Source organism: Phaethon lepturus, unplaced genomic scaffold (assembly GCF_000687285.1).
Source record: "Phaethon lepturus isolate BGI_N335 unplaced genomic scaffold, ASM68728v1 scaffold5986, whole genome shotgun sequence".
Classification (NCBI taxonomy): domain Eukaryota; kingdom Metazoa; phylum Chordata; class Aves; order Phaethontiformes; family Phaethontidae; genus Phaethon; species Phaethon lepturus.
The window spans coordinates 1-18046 of record NW_010544020.1 but is presented as its reverse complement, the minus strand read 5'-3'; the positions used below and the strand labels follow the sequence as shown (position 1 = coordinate 18046).

General features: G+C 45.1%; 1 protein-coding gene across 1 annotated transcript in view; it reads right to left on the bottom strand.

Annotated features, from left to right (window-relative positions):
* FNDC1 (fibronectin type III domain containing 1) overlaps nucleotides 1-15148 on the bottom strand; it is a gene marked incomplete at its 5' end in the record, with an annotated part of 28571 nt that extends 13423 nt beyond the window's left edge. Inside the window, 8 exons of the mRNA XM_010288534.1 lie at nucleotides 101-222; nucleotides 1968-4352; nucleotides 5070-5258; nucleotides 9029-9136; nucleotides 9791-9978; nucleotides 11200-11314; nucleotides 13178-13276; nucleotides 14939-15148. Of these exons, the coding sequence (XP_010286836.1) occupies nucleotides 101-222; nucleotides 1968-4352; nucleotides 5070-5258; nucleotides 9029-9136; nucleotides 9791-9978; nucleotides 11200-11314; nucleotides 13178-13276; nucleotides 14939-15148 (3416 nt within the window). The remainder of the gene's footprint in view (nucleotides 1-100; nucleotides 223-1967; nucleotides 4353-5069; nucleotides 5259-9028; nucleotides 9137-9790; nucleotides 9979-11199; nucleotides 11315-13177; nucleotides 13277-14938) is intronic.
* Between the last annotated feature and the right edge of the window lie 2898 nt (nucleotides 15149-18046).

The following is an 18046-nucleotide window of genomic DNA, read 5'->3' as shown; positions in this document are numbered from 1 at the left end:
AGCTTCATTGACTCAGGGCACTGTTCTCTTTTTTCTTAATGAAAATATAAGTACAATAAAAGGCCAAAGCATCTTGAATTTGGAGAGAAGGTCACCCTACCCACTTTGTTCCTTGAGGGCCATTGATTACTCTCTGTCCACTTGGTTTTCCATTGTTACCAGGTATTATTTTTCCATTTCCATTTCCATTTTTCGTTGTAAGATTAGGTCTGCCATTGTAACCTGAAACAGAGAAGAAAACACAGTACTCTGAAGCAAGGTGTGCATACTACAAACCACGTTTTAAAATGCAAAGAAATGCATTTTCTGACTGAGCTAGACATAAATGAGAGCAGAAAGAGCCCTCACCACACTCAGCAAACTAGGCATCTCATTTCTGCTTGGAGCAACTGTTGTGACACCGTCAGATCCCTGCAGCTTACACAAGCATCAGAAATGGTTTCTTCTGAAGAGGTTAATCACTCATGGTTTGTTTCTACCATGTTTATTTGGTCTCTTTATTCCCTCTTGTTTTTTTAAGAAAGCAGGGCAACGTTTCTAGATGGCACTATAGACATTAAAATGTTTGCAATCTTCGTAAACATTTGAGGAGTGGGGTGAGGGAAGAAACTGTTATTAAACAAAACCACTTTTTCAGTCCTGTCCTTATACAAAGCTGTAGTGACGAATGAACTGAAAGGAGAGGGGATGGGAATTACCTCCATTTTTTTTTAACTTGTAAAAGAAGGACTTTCCTTCTCTAGCTGAAAAACATCGCTACACAGAGGCACACTCAGCTCAGAAATGGAGAAGCAGTGGCACTGAGCTGCAGGCCCCCCAGATCAGAAAGGGCAGCAATTTTCACGTCCTAGCTCAGAGACTTGCCTCTAGTAAAAATATATATGAAATGAATATAAATTAACTGAACACTCCTCAGCTATCAACTTCCCAATTGCTAGCAGTAAGCTGGTATCCAACCTCCACAGAAAAATCTGTTAATCTTTCATGCCATGCATCTCATCTTCCATGGTATTATTTAAGGTCCACTCCCATCTGAAAGCTCTGCAAGCTGGTGGAGCTCTACTCAACATTGAGTCTGACTAAAGCACAGCAAATACAGCAGCCCAGGTGCATGGTCCCCACTGTATAACAGTGAGGCCACATTGAGCAAAACATTATTATCTACACATAGCACAGAAGGTATTTACTAAAACACTCAGATCACAATACTACTTTGGATGTCCATGCATTGGAAGGATAAAAAACATCTCTACTGAGACTACTCCATAGATGACATGGGGAATCGATAGGTAACACACCTTGACGTGTAGTGGACTCTCTGTTCCACTACCCAGGCTCAGCAGATACTCTGCCAGAAAGCAAGCCTCTAACATTTGAGGTGAATCACAGCGACAAAGGTATCAGAGGGCCTGACTGTGATGTGAGCAGTCCTCAAGAGGAATGGATAACTCTGAGCTGTCACTTAGGAAAAAAGAGGGAAGTGTCTTACAAATTAATTAAAGAAAACATAGCATGCCAGGACAGTATGAGGAAACGCCTTATTGCCTAGCTGTGGGCAAGGTAGCACTATATAACCTGCCTTTTAGCAATCCATATGATGAAGAGAAACCTGAGAGGTTGTCATATTCTGAGTACAAATGTGCTTTCAGTGCACATTCAGTGACGTTGTTACTCACTAAGGAACTCTTGCATTTTTTTTTCCTTTTTCCACTGTAGTACCTAACTCTCTCATCTCGTCTGTGGATCATGGGATCCTGTGCAGATCAGATCACAGGACCAAAGGTCTGGGGCACCACATTACACCAATTAGGTAATGTCCTCAAGAACAGGGCTCCCTGAGAACCACCAAAATAAAAATATATTATACCAAATAACTGAACCTGCATTCTGATGGAGGACTTTTCATCTAACTGCTGATCTTAGGAAAAACTCAAGTCAGTGGAATTACTACAACAAAGACAAGATACCTTGTCTATAAGGAGGTCTAATAAATTGCCGTTGGGAAGGGCTCCGTAGCCTGGAGTTCAATAGTCGCTGGCGAGGGGACAAAGTGGAAGAAGAAACTGTTGGAGAAACAGTGTGTGTGGTCGTAGATGCAGAAGAACGTGGCCAGACAAAGCTTGGTTTAGATGGGGTGTGCTTGTTAGAGGACTGAGTAATCCGTGATGCTATGGCAGAGCTTCCTGATTCAGGTGATTCAGGAGAAGATATTTTTAATGTCGGAGTTTCTTCCTTCTCTTCCTCTTCAGAGCTTACTTTGTGAGGTAGAAGAGTGTCCATAGATTTCCTTTTATTGCTAGTAGTGTCATCATATGTGTTTTTGTTACCTCTAGAAACAGAACTGGACCATTTTGCTGCCAAAGATGTGGGTTTCTCTTCCACTTCTTTCTGATCATATTCACTGTAATAATCATCTTCTTCATTAGAAACTGACTGACGAGATTTAGATGAAGAGGAGGAAGGAACTTTTTGAGGAATTTCAACTTTGGATGTTTTTGAGGGCAGCAGGCCATATTTTTTCTCTGTGTGGGACACTGTTCTTGTAGCGACCCTTGAGTGAGTAGGTAACAAAGGATGAGTTTGTCTCGAAGAAGTGGATGACAACCTTGGATTATACTGGTTGTCTTTTGTTGTATCACTGGCAGAACTGGAGTCCGGCTGAGTAAGTTCTGGTTTGTAGGAAGGTACCTGAGAACCTGGTGGCTGTTGCTTTGATAGAGATGAGCTTGAGCTTCCCTGAGAGAAAGATGCAGGTAATCCTCTAGAAGAGGACACCTTTTTAGGAAACACAGAGTGGCTGCTTGCCCTGTCACTGCCTTCTGTTACATCCTCATCATCATCTTCCTGCAATTCTTCATTACTCTGGGATGAGATGGGAGATGGGAGGCGCCGGCCCCTTGAATGAAGTAAGGAAGGACTGGTTTGTGCCCTCTGTGGAGGCTCTGAGCGGGAGATCTTCTCCGACGGAAGGTAAGAGGAGAATGTCCTTTTAGGCAAAGACACACTTGGTTTTGATCGAGCAAGTGTTTCTTTTACCTCTCGACTGTCCCGCTCTTCAGGCTTATGTTTGGAAAGAGGAGACTGCAAATGAGAATGCTTTTCTGGAGCAACCGCTCGACTTTGTTGTAATTCTGAGTCAGAACGGGATGACTTTTCACCATGTGTCTCCCTGAGATGAGAATCAGAATCGACCTGAGCATTTCTTCTCTTGGAATAGATTGCTGAAGATGACTGCCTGGAAGAGGGTAGAGAAGGAAATAAGGGGTTTGCATCTTGTGAGTCCTCCCTGTAACTCTTATCAACATCCTTTCCCTTGGATTTGGCACTGGTGGAGGAGCGAGAGTGAGGTGAAGTGTGACCAGAAACAGCAGACCTCGATGAGACTGCCACCACAGCTAATTTTGAATCCTTCCATGTGCGAGAACTGAAGCCTGAGGGCAGCCTTGTTTGCTGCGACCTAGAACTGGGCTGTCCTGCTCTGTCCTCTGCTTCTTCACTGTCAAACTCGTTACGGCTATCATGAGCATGGGAATCTGCTAATTTGGAAGAGGTTTGATGTGAATGACCTAGAGAGCCAGACCTACTGGGATGGCTTGGGACAACCTCGTGAGAGATGGCAGACTGTCGATTTGATGGCAGAGCCACGTGGCTAGGCTCTGAAGTTTTAGAAGACACTTTCACCAGCATGGGGTCTGGCTTTCCTTCCACATTACCTGCAAGATCATTATTTTTGGTAGGCAAAGAATGGGAAGAGGTTTTAGGAGAAGGTACATTAGTATTGCTTTGCCTCAGTTGCTTTGTTTCATTATCTGTGTATTTAGGAACAGACGAGACAGAAGAGCGTTGCACAGATGATGGTAACAGTGCTGGTGGCTCATGTTTCTCTGTGCTTGCCTGCTGTGACACCTCTGATGTGTGGATTCGAACAGGGGTCCTCCCTGAGGCAAGGACAGGGTGGACCAGCCGACTAGGGGACAAGGGTCTAACATTCCTCCTCTGATCCTGGGCTTTTGGTGGCATCGTTGGAACTTCTTGGGAGGAATCACGATCGTCTGTCACTTCAGTGGATTGGAGATCAGGTTCCAGCTCTCCTGTCTTTCTAGAAGGTAACTGAGATTTACTTAGCACCCCTCCTCGAGTCAAGATTTTATTCTTATATTCAGAAAGAAGACTCTTTTTATCATTGACATTAGGTGAACGAACAGATGACTGCTTAGAGGAAAGTGATGGCTGGGCTTTTGAAGAAACAGAGGAAGTTTGAGAAGGAGATGAGCCAGCATTCCCAGGTTTTTTAGCCTCTAAATTATCTTGGATATTTGTATGTTGCTGAGAAACTGAATCCTCGTGAGCAGCTGGGGGGAAAAAAAAAGTGTTTATTCACAACAACAGAAGCAGCACAAAAAATTGACCAAGAGAAGAAACAAGCCAGGTCGCAAGAACAAAATGACTTATGAGAATATGAGACAATAATTAATTTTGTATTAACTAACCAACCTATGTGGAATTACTGTAGCTTGGGTAAAACTTAGAGCAATTAAAATCAAATATCTAAAAGCAGGGATTGCATCACCCTATCAGTAGAACCAAATCTTCAGCAGAGCTTAGTCATGTTGATGGCATGGTGCTGCATTATCCCATCTGACGCTGTGGGCCACATTTTTAGTTAACTCAGCAAATGTTCAATTGCCACAACAGCACCTTTTTGGCATGAAGCAAATGCAAGGAGTCGTATCCGAGTAAGCCAGTCTAACCAACTTTCAAGAGTGGGACTTGTCAGGAATAGCACATCCAAAGACTCAAAGCATTGTATTCTTTGGCCTTTGGATAACAAGAGCACATAGTGTTTTCATGCAGGAAATAAGAGTATGGTATGCTTTTATTTAAGATGCTAAAACATCCATAAAATGTCCTTTTACATGCTGTAGTAACAGAAACAGTATTAAGGAAGTAAAACCCCAAGGGTTCGATGGAGCACAGAGGAAGCTAAGAAAAGTCAGTAAGAATGAACATGACTGGGACCACGGCAAGAATGGACAGACAACGCAATCAGTGCATGGCTTGGTGCTCACCTGCTGGGATGGCGACACTGAAGGCCTTAGACTGAGGACCTGGTCCCCTCCTGTTTGCTGCACGAATTTTGAAAATATAGCGCTCCCCGGCCTGCAGACCATCTATTATGGCTGATGTTGTAGCTCCAGAGTAGGTGATGGACTTTGCTCCAAATGGCTTGAGAGCCGGGGCGTATGAAAGAATGTATTCTGAAATGATTTGGCAGACGGTTGGAAGGAGGAAACTGAAAACAGTCCTGTTTCCAGCGGACAGACTGTATGGGTAGGATGAATTAGAACGTGCATTACTAAAATTAATACACTAGCAATGCACGCTGAGTCAACAGCTGGAGTATAAAGACATCAGAGAAATATATATACATATATACGTAGATAAGTTGGACATTTGTTCACCTTAAGAGACAAAACCAAATCACACTGATGACCTTATGACTGAGACAGAATATGTTAGCTATACCTTTGTAAAAATACATAAGCAACAAGGCCCATCAGAGTGAAGAGTCACCAAGAGGAGCCAGATGACAGCTGTGCATTCCAGAGGGGGTGTGGGGGATATGAGAAAGTTACAGCACTGACTACTGCATGGTTTGGTGCGCTGCACCAGGAGGCCTTTTTTTGTTTCTGGACACAGACTAATAACAGGAAAAAAATGGGTCCTCTGAAAAAACTAACTGCCCTAAATCAGAAATAACAGAGAAAATCGACAAAGAGAAAATGGGCTGTAGGCAGAAAACATGTACAAACATTGCCAGGAAAATATGCACAGTCCTACTAATTGTGGAAACCTAGTCTGAAAGGTTGTGCAAATGCTGGGTAGCGCAGATCGCTAAAATCAGAATACCTCTGCTATTACAGCTGATGGACCACAAGCAGATTTTAGACTTCCCAAGAGAAAGAGAAATTTTGAACTTACTGATTAGCTACCAAGATATTTGCAATCAACAACACAGGATCCAGAGACCATTCTTCCAAAACATAACTTGCTCACAATGGTGGACAACACACAATTGCGTTGCTGACTGTAGCTATGTCCACAGCAAGTAAGTATGTTTAAAAATTTTCTTTCCCACAGAAATTACTTGGAAGAACAAAATGGTGTATCCACGTAATTATTTTTCAACGCATCAGTATTAAAATCAGGTGACATTATTCATTACTGTTTTTACTTTCTTATCCTACATTTCCAACAAAGCTATAATTGCACTGTACTTTAAGACCCTAGTCATGCAAAAGCAGCTCTGCCAGTCCACTGTGGTGAAACTCTACCAGCTCCAAAGGCCATATACTCATTCTACAGCAGTGCTGGAGCCTGAGGGGCAACCCCATGAAAAAACCAAAGCGCTTCCTTTAATCATGGGAACAACATTACTGCAGTCAAATATAAGTGTTTCCAGCTGAATCTTTGCTTAGAGGGATTTTAGCTGTAATCTGCAGGCCAGTAGGCAAAATTAATGACTGGATGACTGAGGTTCTTTTTGCTGTTTTTGGCTGGGTTAGAGTTAATTTTCTTCATAGCAACTAGTATGGGGCTATGTTTTGGATTTATGCTGGTAACAGTGTTGATAACACAGGGATGTTTTAGTTACTGCTGAGCAGTGCTGACACAAAGTCAAGGCATCTTCTGCTTCTTATATCACCCCACCAGTGAGTAGGCTGGGGGTGCATGAGAAGCTGGGAGGGGACACAGCTGGGACAGCTGGCCCCAACTGACTAGAGGGGTATTCCATACCGTATGACGTCATGCTGAACAATAAAACTGAGGGAAGTTGGCCGGGGGGCAGCGCCCACCGCTCGAGAACTGGCTGGGCATCGGTCAGCGGGTGGAGAGCAATTGCATAGCACATCACTTGTTTCGTATATTCTTTTATCATTACTATTATTTTCCTTTCCTTTTCTGTCCTATTAAATTGTCTTTAACACCGCCCACCCCCCCAAAAAAATTAAGGTTTTTTTTACACTTTCATTAAGTGTACCAGGAAATAACAGCACTGCTTATTGCCAAATGGTAGCAATACCACGCCTGTCCAACAAAACCAAAATCTGACACACTGCGCTTAACTATAGCTGGGCCCAAACACCACTGCAGAGAGAGCAAAGCAAGGTCTTGTCGCCACTTAACTCATCCTGCGCTCACCTTTCATTTTAGGATTGCTGTGGTACCCGTGCTCTATATCAGCTTTCTGTATTGAGAGAACTTTCACCCCACAGGAATAATCGTAGGCTTGAAGAGGAGACTTCTCATTTCACTCCCAAGGAGTTGAGGGAAGGTCTCAGCCATGTGCAGGCTTCCTTTTCTTTTCAGTCCTCTGTAAGAGGCACGGGTATCAGAGCAAAACAGGGGTTTGAAAGTAAATTCCAAGGGCTGCCAGTTTTCTCTCTCTACACAAAGAAATACAGTAACACTTGAGGAGTCACAGTGGCATGATGTGAAAACTCCAGAACATAACACCTTTAAAAACAGGAAGCTTAATTTTTTATGAAAATTAACCCATATTCACTGTGTTAAGAAATAAGCTGTACATAGGTCATCACAATAAAGGAAAAAAAATCAGTATTTTATACACAAATGCATTTAATACTCAGTTGAAAAAAAACCCAATGTATTAGAAGGCATGGTAGGCTTTGGATTGGGGTTTTTTTTTGTTGTTTTAAGATATACAGGAGTTGCTTTAATTGCAGAAGCACTGGTAACTCCCAAATGCCTACTGGAGGGCATTTTCTCCCATTACTTCAATATGCGGTATAAGTACATAAAAGGACAGGGTTGAAAAACAAAAGGACCAAAAGGCAAAAATTCCTGATTACCACGTGCTATCAAAATGACTACAAAGCGCTAATTCAGTGATTTCATTTAGCCAGTGTAAATATCATTTTTTGTCATTTATTTAGTTTAAAAATAAGACATCTCCTGTAATACTTCATAGTCAAGAAAAACAATGATATGTTAGACATGTATAAGCATTCAGCCCTTGAGTATCAGGTATCTTTTAAATGATTGCCTTGGATAAATCATCTAAAGGTCAGCGGACAAAAATGGACAAAGGGCTACAGACTGCTCAAAATTAGGAGCAGATTTGAAATTTCAGATAATGTCCCTGCATGACCCTGCTTTAAGAAATAATAATTCTTGGACACAATTGCAGCTCCATTGAAGCAATTGGCAAGACTCTTACTGACTTCAAAGAGAAAGGAATTCCACCACTGCCCTGAAGAACACATAAAGTAGGTCTTGTATGCAGACATGGTACACTTCCCTCCAGGCCAAAGGTTTTTTAAATCCTGAGATGCTACAGTGCTGATAAGGCACCTCCAGAAACTTGTGTAACTTGAGAACACAATCCCATCAACCACTGGAGAACAGGAGCAGCCAAAAGATCGGGCGGTTCATTTTCAGAGGGAAAAAGGAAAGAAAAATCCCACAAAGCTTTTTTTTTAAATCCCATGCAAGTAGATAGACACTGACAAATTAGCTTTATGACCATGTATGATAATGCTATAGTACACAGGACTTATGCATGATATCTGTTTAAATTATTTGCGCTTGCTTCTTAAGTTGAGGCTTTCCTTCCGCGATAAACTAGAAATAAAACACAATATAAACCCACTCACTTTCTTGGCAACTACCCAACTTTTCTTTCTTCACTTAACTGTTACAAGTCCTTTGGGAAACTTCCTTCTTGAGCTCCATTTCAACCTGCTTATTAACAGAAGAAGGGGTAAGCGTGCACGCGTGACACCCCGGGAAGCTCTGTGACATCCCAGGCACACGGTGACAATGGCTTCCCAGTGGCGGTGTGGAGATGCTTGGCTGGAAACAAGAAAATCTTCCTTGGGTATAAGCCATTAACAAGTGAAAAAGTCCTGGCACAGTCGGGGGTTCCAGCTCGCTGCAGAGCGGCAGTCTGCCTTCGAGAAGACCGGCTCCTTGACAGGGTTAAAAACTGACAGTGATGACTTACCTTTGACTTTTCCTTCACTCTCTGGGAGAGCATCCCAGGACGCTGCTACGGAGGTTGGTTTCCCCTTTAGTGGCCAAACATCCAAATTTTCAGGTGCGCTGGCAGGAGCTGTGAAACACCCATACACAGAAGAGGCAAGTAAGAAAAGTTGATCTACAAGCATACACCTTTTGCTCCTTCTTCTCATAGCAGAAATTCCTATGCAGCCATTTCAAGATAAATGTGAAGAGCACACATGGCTCAGGTCCATGCGTGCCTGTATTGTCTCGGACTCCTGTTGTGAAATTTTATTCCATACTTTTAGGAACAGGCTGTCTGCACGAGACTGCTACTGTGGCTTAGCTGGAACGATGTGGTAATTTGGTTGTTATGGACCACTATCCTGTGGGAAAAGGAAGGGGCCCCACGGCTTCTCCGTGGTGGGGGCAGGATTTAAATTTGCTGCCCACAGACAGAGACGGCAGCCAGGCTGCTCCTCCCAAAGGAGAGGGCGCACCCAGCTGCAAGGGTCCAAAGTGCTGACCTGTCCCCCAGAAATACCCAAACCATCCCCCCGGCTCCTATCGCACCACAAGAGCAGCCCTGGTGTGCTCTCCGGGGCACTGCTGCAGGGACACAGGCAGCAGCTCCAAGGCTTTTCCCATGTTCCCAACCCTCTGCTGCCCCAGGCAGCTACTTGTTCCGGCTTTCCCTCAAGCGAGCAGTATTCCACAGCTCAAACCCTAAGACTTGTGTTACCCCAAGGACCTTTTGCATACACACCTGCCTCCGGGGTCCGTTGGTAAACAGACACGCTCCATTTTCCTTCCTTTTCTCCCTCCAAGATTTGGACAGCAAACTCGTACATGGTGTCTGGCACCAGATTCTCCACCAGCGCCCGCCGGTTGGACACCTGCTTGTAATCCCACCTTGCTGATTCCCCCTTTTCCCGATAGCGAACACTGTATTGCCTGGGATCAGAAACACGTGAAAATAAAAATTGAAACCTAGCATTAGCAGGACCAGAGGGAGGCAGGGCTGTTTTCCCCTCAGCTAGCCTGCCGGGGCTTACCAGGGAGCTACCAAAGCACTAACAACAAAGTACCACCACCACCAAGAGCCAGCATCTTTTAAGCATCTGCCTTCCTCTCTAATGGAGTCTGACTGCCTTCACCTCAAGGGACGCACCGCTCTTTCCAGCCTCTTACTCAAAACACCTTCTGCCCCAGGGGGACGCTGCAGGGCTTTCCAAACCAAGCCAGGCATCCCGCGGGGCTCCATGACACCCTCCTGCTGCCCCACAGCTGCGAGCATGGCCGGATGGCTGGGAGTCCCTCGCTCCCAGAGCAGCACTGGCGGCTCAGTTCCCATGTGTCTGCCCAGATAACCGCTTCCACGAGGAAATTGAGAACATGTAGAATTACCACTTCGCCTGCCGTGTCCCTCAGGGTACTTCAGCCCTGGGTTGACAGCCCTTCACTGTTCCCAGGCTGAGCAACACAATCCAGCACCTTCAGACCTTTGGCAGTTTCCAGACCATTTCTCTGTTTGTTTTGGTCTCCAACTGTTGCAGCCAAGCTCTCCCACTCGTGGGAGAACCCAACCTGCTCAGCCTCAGCTGCACCAGGTTTCTGGAGGGTCAGCAGATGCAGGGGACAGTGACGGGTGTCTTTCCCATTGCTGAGCAATGCTTCCTTCACCCACAGTATGGTCGTCTCGAAGCTGTAGTCTGTTCTGATAATCCAACTCAACAGCTCACCTCTGCGTCTATGGCCTGTGCCCCATCCCCACCTCTTCCTTTCCCATGCATGCGTGGGGATTTGCCGACCGCGGTGACATTTGAATGGCATTTGAATAGCAAAAATATCCCTGGCTGGTACTGACAACATTCAGAAGGAATCTAAACCCCCATAGTCCAGTACTAACACAGTCCTCTAAATACCAGAGACCAAGGCACAGGGAGGCAAGGAGGGTACATCACCCCACATCCACCCATGTCAGGTTTCTAACAGCTTCTCTGAAGCATCCCCTACCAGCCACTGCTGTAGGTAGGGATATGCAAATTCCTACACCCTAAGCCAAATTATTCACAAACCCAGCTGTAATTAAATAAATGCAAAAGCAGCCACTAGTGTGTTGGCAGCAGTTCACCTTTAGTATGTATTCAGAAAAGAAAACACAGGACTGACTACCTATTTGCTGAAACCTTCTGTTTTTCATACAGTGGGTCTGTCCAAGCGACGAGCACAGACTGAGAGGACATAACTCGAACAGTTATGTCTTGTGCCTGCTCCACCTCTTCCTCCTCTGGAATGGCAAACCAAAACAGCATGTCAATAACAATATTGGAGTTCTCATAAAAACCAGTAACTGTCTTTAAATGATGTTATAATACACAGCACAGATCAACAACAAATACAGCAGTAGTAGAAAACCAGGTACGTTGATTACCGATGCTACCTCATGGAAACATAATTTCTTTTTGTTAGTTGTCTGCTTACAAGACCAGAGTACTAATATATTCTATGGCCCTTCTATATTCTATCAGTCCCCAAAACTGTTACTTACAACAAATGTCTTATCAACATATTGACGTTCATCATCTCTGGAAAACTCACTGCTAGAGCTCCCTGGAGAGCAGAAACTTCGTCTAATGAAAAATTCTGAAATTTTTAAAAATTTTGTTTCTTTTTGAAGAATGATAAAACCAGGGACTGGAAAAAATGCTTCACAAGAGATAATTCCTGCATATTTTACATTTTTGAGTGCTTCAAACAGGTTGTTTGAATTCAGCTTTACAATTTTTATGGTATATAGGGCAAAAATAATAAAAAACTAAAATAAAAAAAATTAAGTCATTGAAGTGGGCTGTTTTGACATATCAGGATACCTTGTGCAAATAATTTACAAAACTTTAAAATGAAATTAAACTAATTTGATTTTTTTGAGGTTTTTAATTTTGATGAGACTCCTTTTTCTATCTGTCCATCAGAGTTTTTCTAGTCAAGTCTACCTCCTGCCCCAAGAAATATTTATTACTTTTCCGGTTAGTGTCACACTGACCATTCCCAAGTCTCCCAGAGGCACAGAATGCACAACGTGCAACTTCCATGCCAAGTTTTACAGACGAGTAACGCCGGAAAAACACTGATGTCTCAGGAAAGGAAAAGGGTCAGTCAAACTCAAGTACAATTTCGTTCTCAAGGGACCTTACTCATGTATGATGCTCCTCCAGGGAACGGCTGCCCTCCTCTTCAGCAGGTGGCACGTTACCCCAGAGCCCAGCAGTGCCCGCACAGAAGGCAGGCAGCAGGGAAGCATATTTCACTTCTTCCAAACAGGTTTTTAATGCAGAGGATTCTCAGACAACCCCGGGTTTTCCAAGCCAAACAGCCACTACACAAACATGGCTGAGAGGACCCATCTACTACTCACAGGTGGCTTAGGGGACCTATTCACAAAGTTTTGGAATGGGAGCACCTGAAGAGAGAAAGTGAGCATGAGAAGTGGACGGCATCACCCCCCCAGAAAAGGTGTGAGGTGGGATTTCAATAAACCGTGGTTCCCAGTTCTGACAAAGGTATTCTCCACCACCACCAAAATATCCAAAACACTCTGTCTCCCCCCCAGCATTCTCATCGCAATGCGAGGGGGTGAGAAAGCGGCACTGGCATGGAGATGACTCAGAATCTCGCTCATCCTTTTTAACCTTGGCAGCAGTCTGCAATGCCTTCTTTCCAAAAGAAAGTGAAAACTTATGCTGACCAGGTTTAGGCTTCTGGAAACGAACCCTTCAGAAAAGGGGGTGGAGATCTGACAAGAAGGCATACCATTGTGGAGATCCTGGCTTTGAGTGAATCAAGTCTTCTCATGCGGAGAAGGAGGAGATTGTAAAAAACAAAACAAAAAACCCAACAACAGAAACCCAACCAACCATGTTGCAGACTTCTATCATTTTATTATTCCTGCTTGAATTACAGAATTGTCTGTGCATTAAAGAGCTTGATGGACATCTCCTGCTTGAATTGGAGATGTCCATCAAGCTCTTTAATGCACAGACAAAAACCTAGCAGCTCCAGCACCAAAAGACTTGCAGTCTAAAAATCACAAAGCTATCTCATTGTGTTCAAATGTCTCCATGAATTGACAGCAGATGTGCAAGAAACGTACCTGTGACTTTCCTTTTAGTTAAAGATGACCTATAAACAGGTTGGCTCCGTCCCTGGGAGCTCCTTGATGGCAGTGAAACCACATGAACTGATTCAGAGGCTGTACATGAAGGGAAAAAACAGAGGCTTTCCTGTAACCCTTTACACTGCAAAAAAAGTCTGTCTTTTCAGGCAGAACTCTGTTTTATTATTTTCTGAGATGCAAAAGGGGAAACTTCCTTGAAATATAATTTATCTAGATACATAACATCTATGTCAGAAGTCACAATATGCATGCAGTAAGTACAGTAAAGTTAGTATTTTAGAAGCAGGAAAGCAAATTATTAACATGAAAAGACCATTACAAGAGTCCTATATTCTAGGTTTGAGTTCTTCTCCTGATAATTTGATTATTTAAAAAGCATTTGTTCTCCTTCTTTAAAAAAACATAGTATAAAAGTAACAAAAACAAGAGGTAGATGCTGAAAACCATGTTATATACTATTTCTCATCAAGATTAAGTTCGTTACTGAACTCCCACTAAGTCTATGTACTGCCTGGACAGGCTCTCAACCTGCAGAGCAGTGGTCTGTGCTGAGCTTCAAACGAAGGGGGAGCATCCTCCAGACGTACGTGTCCAACCCCGCCGTCTCGGCACCGACGCCAGAGCCGCCCCTTCGGGAGCGGTGCATGGGTAGATAAAAAAGTGAAGGGATACTAGAGATGGGATGGGAAATGAGTGACAGACTCCTGTTAGCAAAAGATGGAGTAACTGCTAAAGGTGACTGAGGAGTTCTCTCTCTTTGGACAAAGATAAAGACGTGTGTTTAATACAAAAGCTACGAAGCAGAAGGGGAAATAGACATTTGCATTGCAAAGACAGGAATTCTGGCAGCCACGTGTGATTTTTGGAATCATCACCCACTTTGTAACCCAAGACCAGACCATCTGTGGGACGGGCTCCCAGCCTACGGGAGAGATTTTGCGAGGAAGAAGCCTAACCTCGAGCAAACGCACCCGAATAACAAAAAGCAGCCGGAGCTTGCAGGAAGAGGATCAAAGTGGGGCTCAGGGGTGCAGACCTGGTGCCCGCTCGGGCGAGAGGAGCTCTGGCAGCAGGACAGAGACAGATCAGCCACGACACAGGCAAGTGGCACAAATAGCACAACGGGAAAGGCTCAGCCCCTGGGGAAATAAAACTGTCGCAAACCCCGTGGCTGCCGTTAGATGGGAAACCCTTTATATCACGAGTGCAAACCGTCACAGCACGGCAGGGAGCACAGACGTGGCCAGCCTGACTATCTCAGGAGACGTTAGTGACCAGGACCTCATGAAGGAACTGGAGAGAACATGGACACCCGAGTGTAACATGGACACATTTAATTAAAGCATTATTTTTTTCTCCACTGGCCTGAAATAACATAGGGCCACAAAGTGTAAGAAGAGGATGAGAAACAGTGGATCTAAGAGCAGCCCCACCACACACAAGGAGAATCTGAGCTAAGCCTCTTCTCCCCAGCCCTTCCCTCTGCTATTAATACGAGTAACTCGCACATGGCGTCTCTTGAACACGGCGTCAAGTTCTGCTACGCTCCCTGCCCTGGTCATCATATTTTTCTGTTAAGAACGCGTTACAGAACGCAATTACAGCGAGCATTTCCATTTATAGGAAGAAGTTATTTTGATGGCTATGACATCACGCGATCGGTGATCACCTAGCAGCCTCGGGGGGTTACAGAAGTGTGCCAGCTCATCCAGGTGCTACCAGGGAGATCCGACTCACCTAGTTTTCTCGCTTCTTGGTTTTGTCGCTCTTGCGGCAGTGGAGCATAGCTCATCCTTCGGCTGTTCTCTCCATACCCACGGAGGTAACCTTGGGATCTGCTGCGTGGACCCCTGAAGCCTGCTCCGTAAGGTGGCTTCCACCGAAAAGATAACTTGCCATCTGGAGACTGGGCGCGCACTCTCAGAGGTCTGTTTGGCATGTCCTTCTCTTCAAAACATAAACAAACACACAAACCCCATCACAGTTATTATGAAGCACGTGAACATCTGTTGCAAGCACACCTATTAAATTACATCAGAATAAAGGGCATAATTTTACATTTTTTTAATTTTGCTATAAAACGCAACTGCAGTAACAACAAGTTTTCCAAGTGGGATGTACAATATTCAATGGCGTCTATTCCCAGGCTCTTCAGACGGACCCGTGCAAGACATTGAAACTGAAAACATATCGTAATACCAGACTCCTGCCAGAAACTGGGGATGTCTTGTAGCTTTCCTGTTTAAACTTTTCCTTTTTTTCAAAACCCCCTTTCCCTAGTTCAGGCACACCAGTACATTATATTTTTGGCAAGTGCTAAAGGTCAGTGAAAAATGAAGCACAGAACTGTTTCACTATTTTAAAACTTTTAGAAAGTAATCCACATTAAAAGCAAGTTCTCTTTTCCTAAACCCATCACTAATGGTCTGCTCTCTGACAGCCTTGTATTTTAACAGGTCTGTTCTGCACATGCTTCAACTCTTGACTTCCCAAACTCCCATTATATGATCCCTTGAGCATCCAGCACTGTAACAGGTACCTTATGCGAGTCATTTATTTTAACATTTGCTGGCAAGTTAGCAGCGCTCTTTTAAGAAGTGACACCGATGCAAGGATTACTCAAGCAATCGGTTCGCTTGCCCCGAGTGGCATCTCCAGATTTTGAGGCACTCTCTGTTGCATACGACCTGCACCACGCTACCGCGCAGGCGGCAAGCAGAGCAGCCAGAAACAGCGAGAAGAAGGGTGCTGGCAAGCACCAGCCTGGACAGAGATCTCCCACACCTGTAGCCATTGTCTGCCTCTTGTCTTTCACATTTCACACCCAAAGCAGGACTCCCTCAGTCTCTTCTAGCAATGCCATTCCACCGAGAGCAAGGTTGCCAGCAGAGAGGTTACACACTGCATTCAAACCCTCTTACTCGCTGGCTAAGCCAGCTGTTGCAGCCACAGCAATGCCAAGGGAGCAAGAGACTGGGACAGAAGCAGCCGCCAGCCACAGCCACCCGGACAGACAGCGAAAGACAAGGCACCAAAGTACCCCCTGTCAGAGCAATAGTGAGATCCTCTTTCCAGCACCAGTCCAGGAGCTCATATGTGTTCCTGACAGCGCTTAAACATGTTAATTTAAGTATGTATTGATGCCTGCATGTCCCTATATACACCAAAAGCAAGTCCTTTTCCAATATTTCTGCCCAGTGACAGCTTCTATAACCAAGCTGTTCACTGGGTCTTCACCTGCTGACAAGGTTGCATCTTCTCACACCCTCCCAATAAATGTTCTTCTATTAAATTACCCTTTGGGAGGGACCATAATGACTCCCAAAGCTGTTTGCAGAGCTCCTCTTGAAACCCTGTGAGAAATGCAAGGTTTTGGAGAGCTTCTCCCTGCTGGCTGCTCCTCACCACTCCAGCAAAACAAAGCAGCTATAAACCCAGACTAATCAGCCAATTAAGCAAGTTTTACACAAGCTTTGTGTTGCCAGAGCAGTGCATACTAGTTGGATCACAGCCGTGGATCTGGCCCTAAGTGTTTACACAAACAATAAAATGCTTTTTGTTATACAACAAATATGGTTGTTGTCATGTTGTCATGTCCATGACCGCTTTTCAAGGAACGTTCTCAATCATGCGCTCTGTTAGAAAAAACACCTGCTCTCAGACAGTTTCTTTTTCTTGCTCTCCTGAGAGTTGCTCAAGACAGATTTCAAAAGCCCATTAGTCACTGATCATTTCGGCACACAGTCTTCATTCACAGCACCACCATGGAGAACTGAGAGAGGGCAAAATTCAAGTTGTAAGGGTCCGCTGGAAGGGTCTTCTCCTGCTCAGACTAACTTCAGCACTGCGTGATGCCAGTCCTGATTTTCCCCAGCTGTCTTCAAAATTTCCCTGGATGGAGATTGCACATCCTCCCTGTGGACACGCACCAGCTGCCTAGGGTGAAAACTTTTCCTAGCGTCCCACCCAAACCTCCCAAACAGCAGCTTGTGACTGCTGCCCCACATCACACGTGGCCCCACCAAGAAGTGGCTTCCTTTGCAGCTCCGGATCACGTAGCAGTTGGCTGCTGTGGGATGTCACCCTTCCCTCCTGTCTGCCAGACTGGGCCAGACCCACTCCCGCAGCCCCTCCTCATAGCCCATGTGCTGTGGGTAGCCACCCCCTCCCCAGCTCTCAACACCCCTCCTGAGCAGCCCAGCCCTGGCCGGAGGGGAGTGACACCTCCCCTCAACTAGCCATGTTGCCCCGGGCACCTGTGGCTTGCCAGGCCGCGGCGCAAACACACCGCTGGGGTTTCCTCTCAGTGGCCACATATGCCGTGGGGCACCGAGAGCCCACGGGCCCGGCGCGGCCGGGAGGGATGCCGCAGCCCATCAGCTCTGCTCCCCTCGTCAAAGCCGCAGCTTCCAACTGGAATTAAGATCGAGAGCTGTAAGGGACAGAGGATACAAAGGGAACCAGCCCAGCCAGAGTGCCATATGGAAAATATTCCATTTAAAACAAATGTGGCTTTAGGCAGAGAAGTTTATCAACCCTAATGCTGAATGCAGGGGAACAGCCGAGATTTTAAAACCAGGGCCTTCTAGGGCTTCGCTTACTTTCCTCATGGTGGCACCACACTTTACTGCCCATTGCTCCTATTTCACTAGTTAGCCCCAGTTTCTACTTATCTTTCCTTGTCACAGTTTGACCGGCATGAATCTGAAGGCATCCAGGATGGTGCTACCAGAGAACGGTTTAAATGGCTTTGCTGGGAAAGGCTGACCCATCAAAAACAGTATTTCTGTGTGAAGTATGTGCCAGGCTTGACAAGAAAGGGATTTCTCATTAAAAACGAAGGGC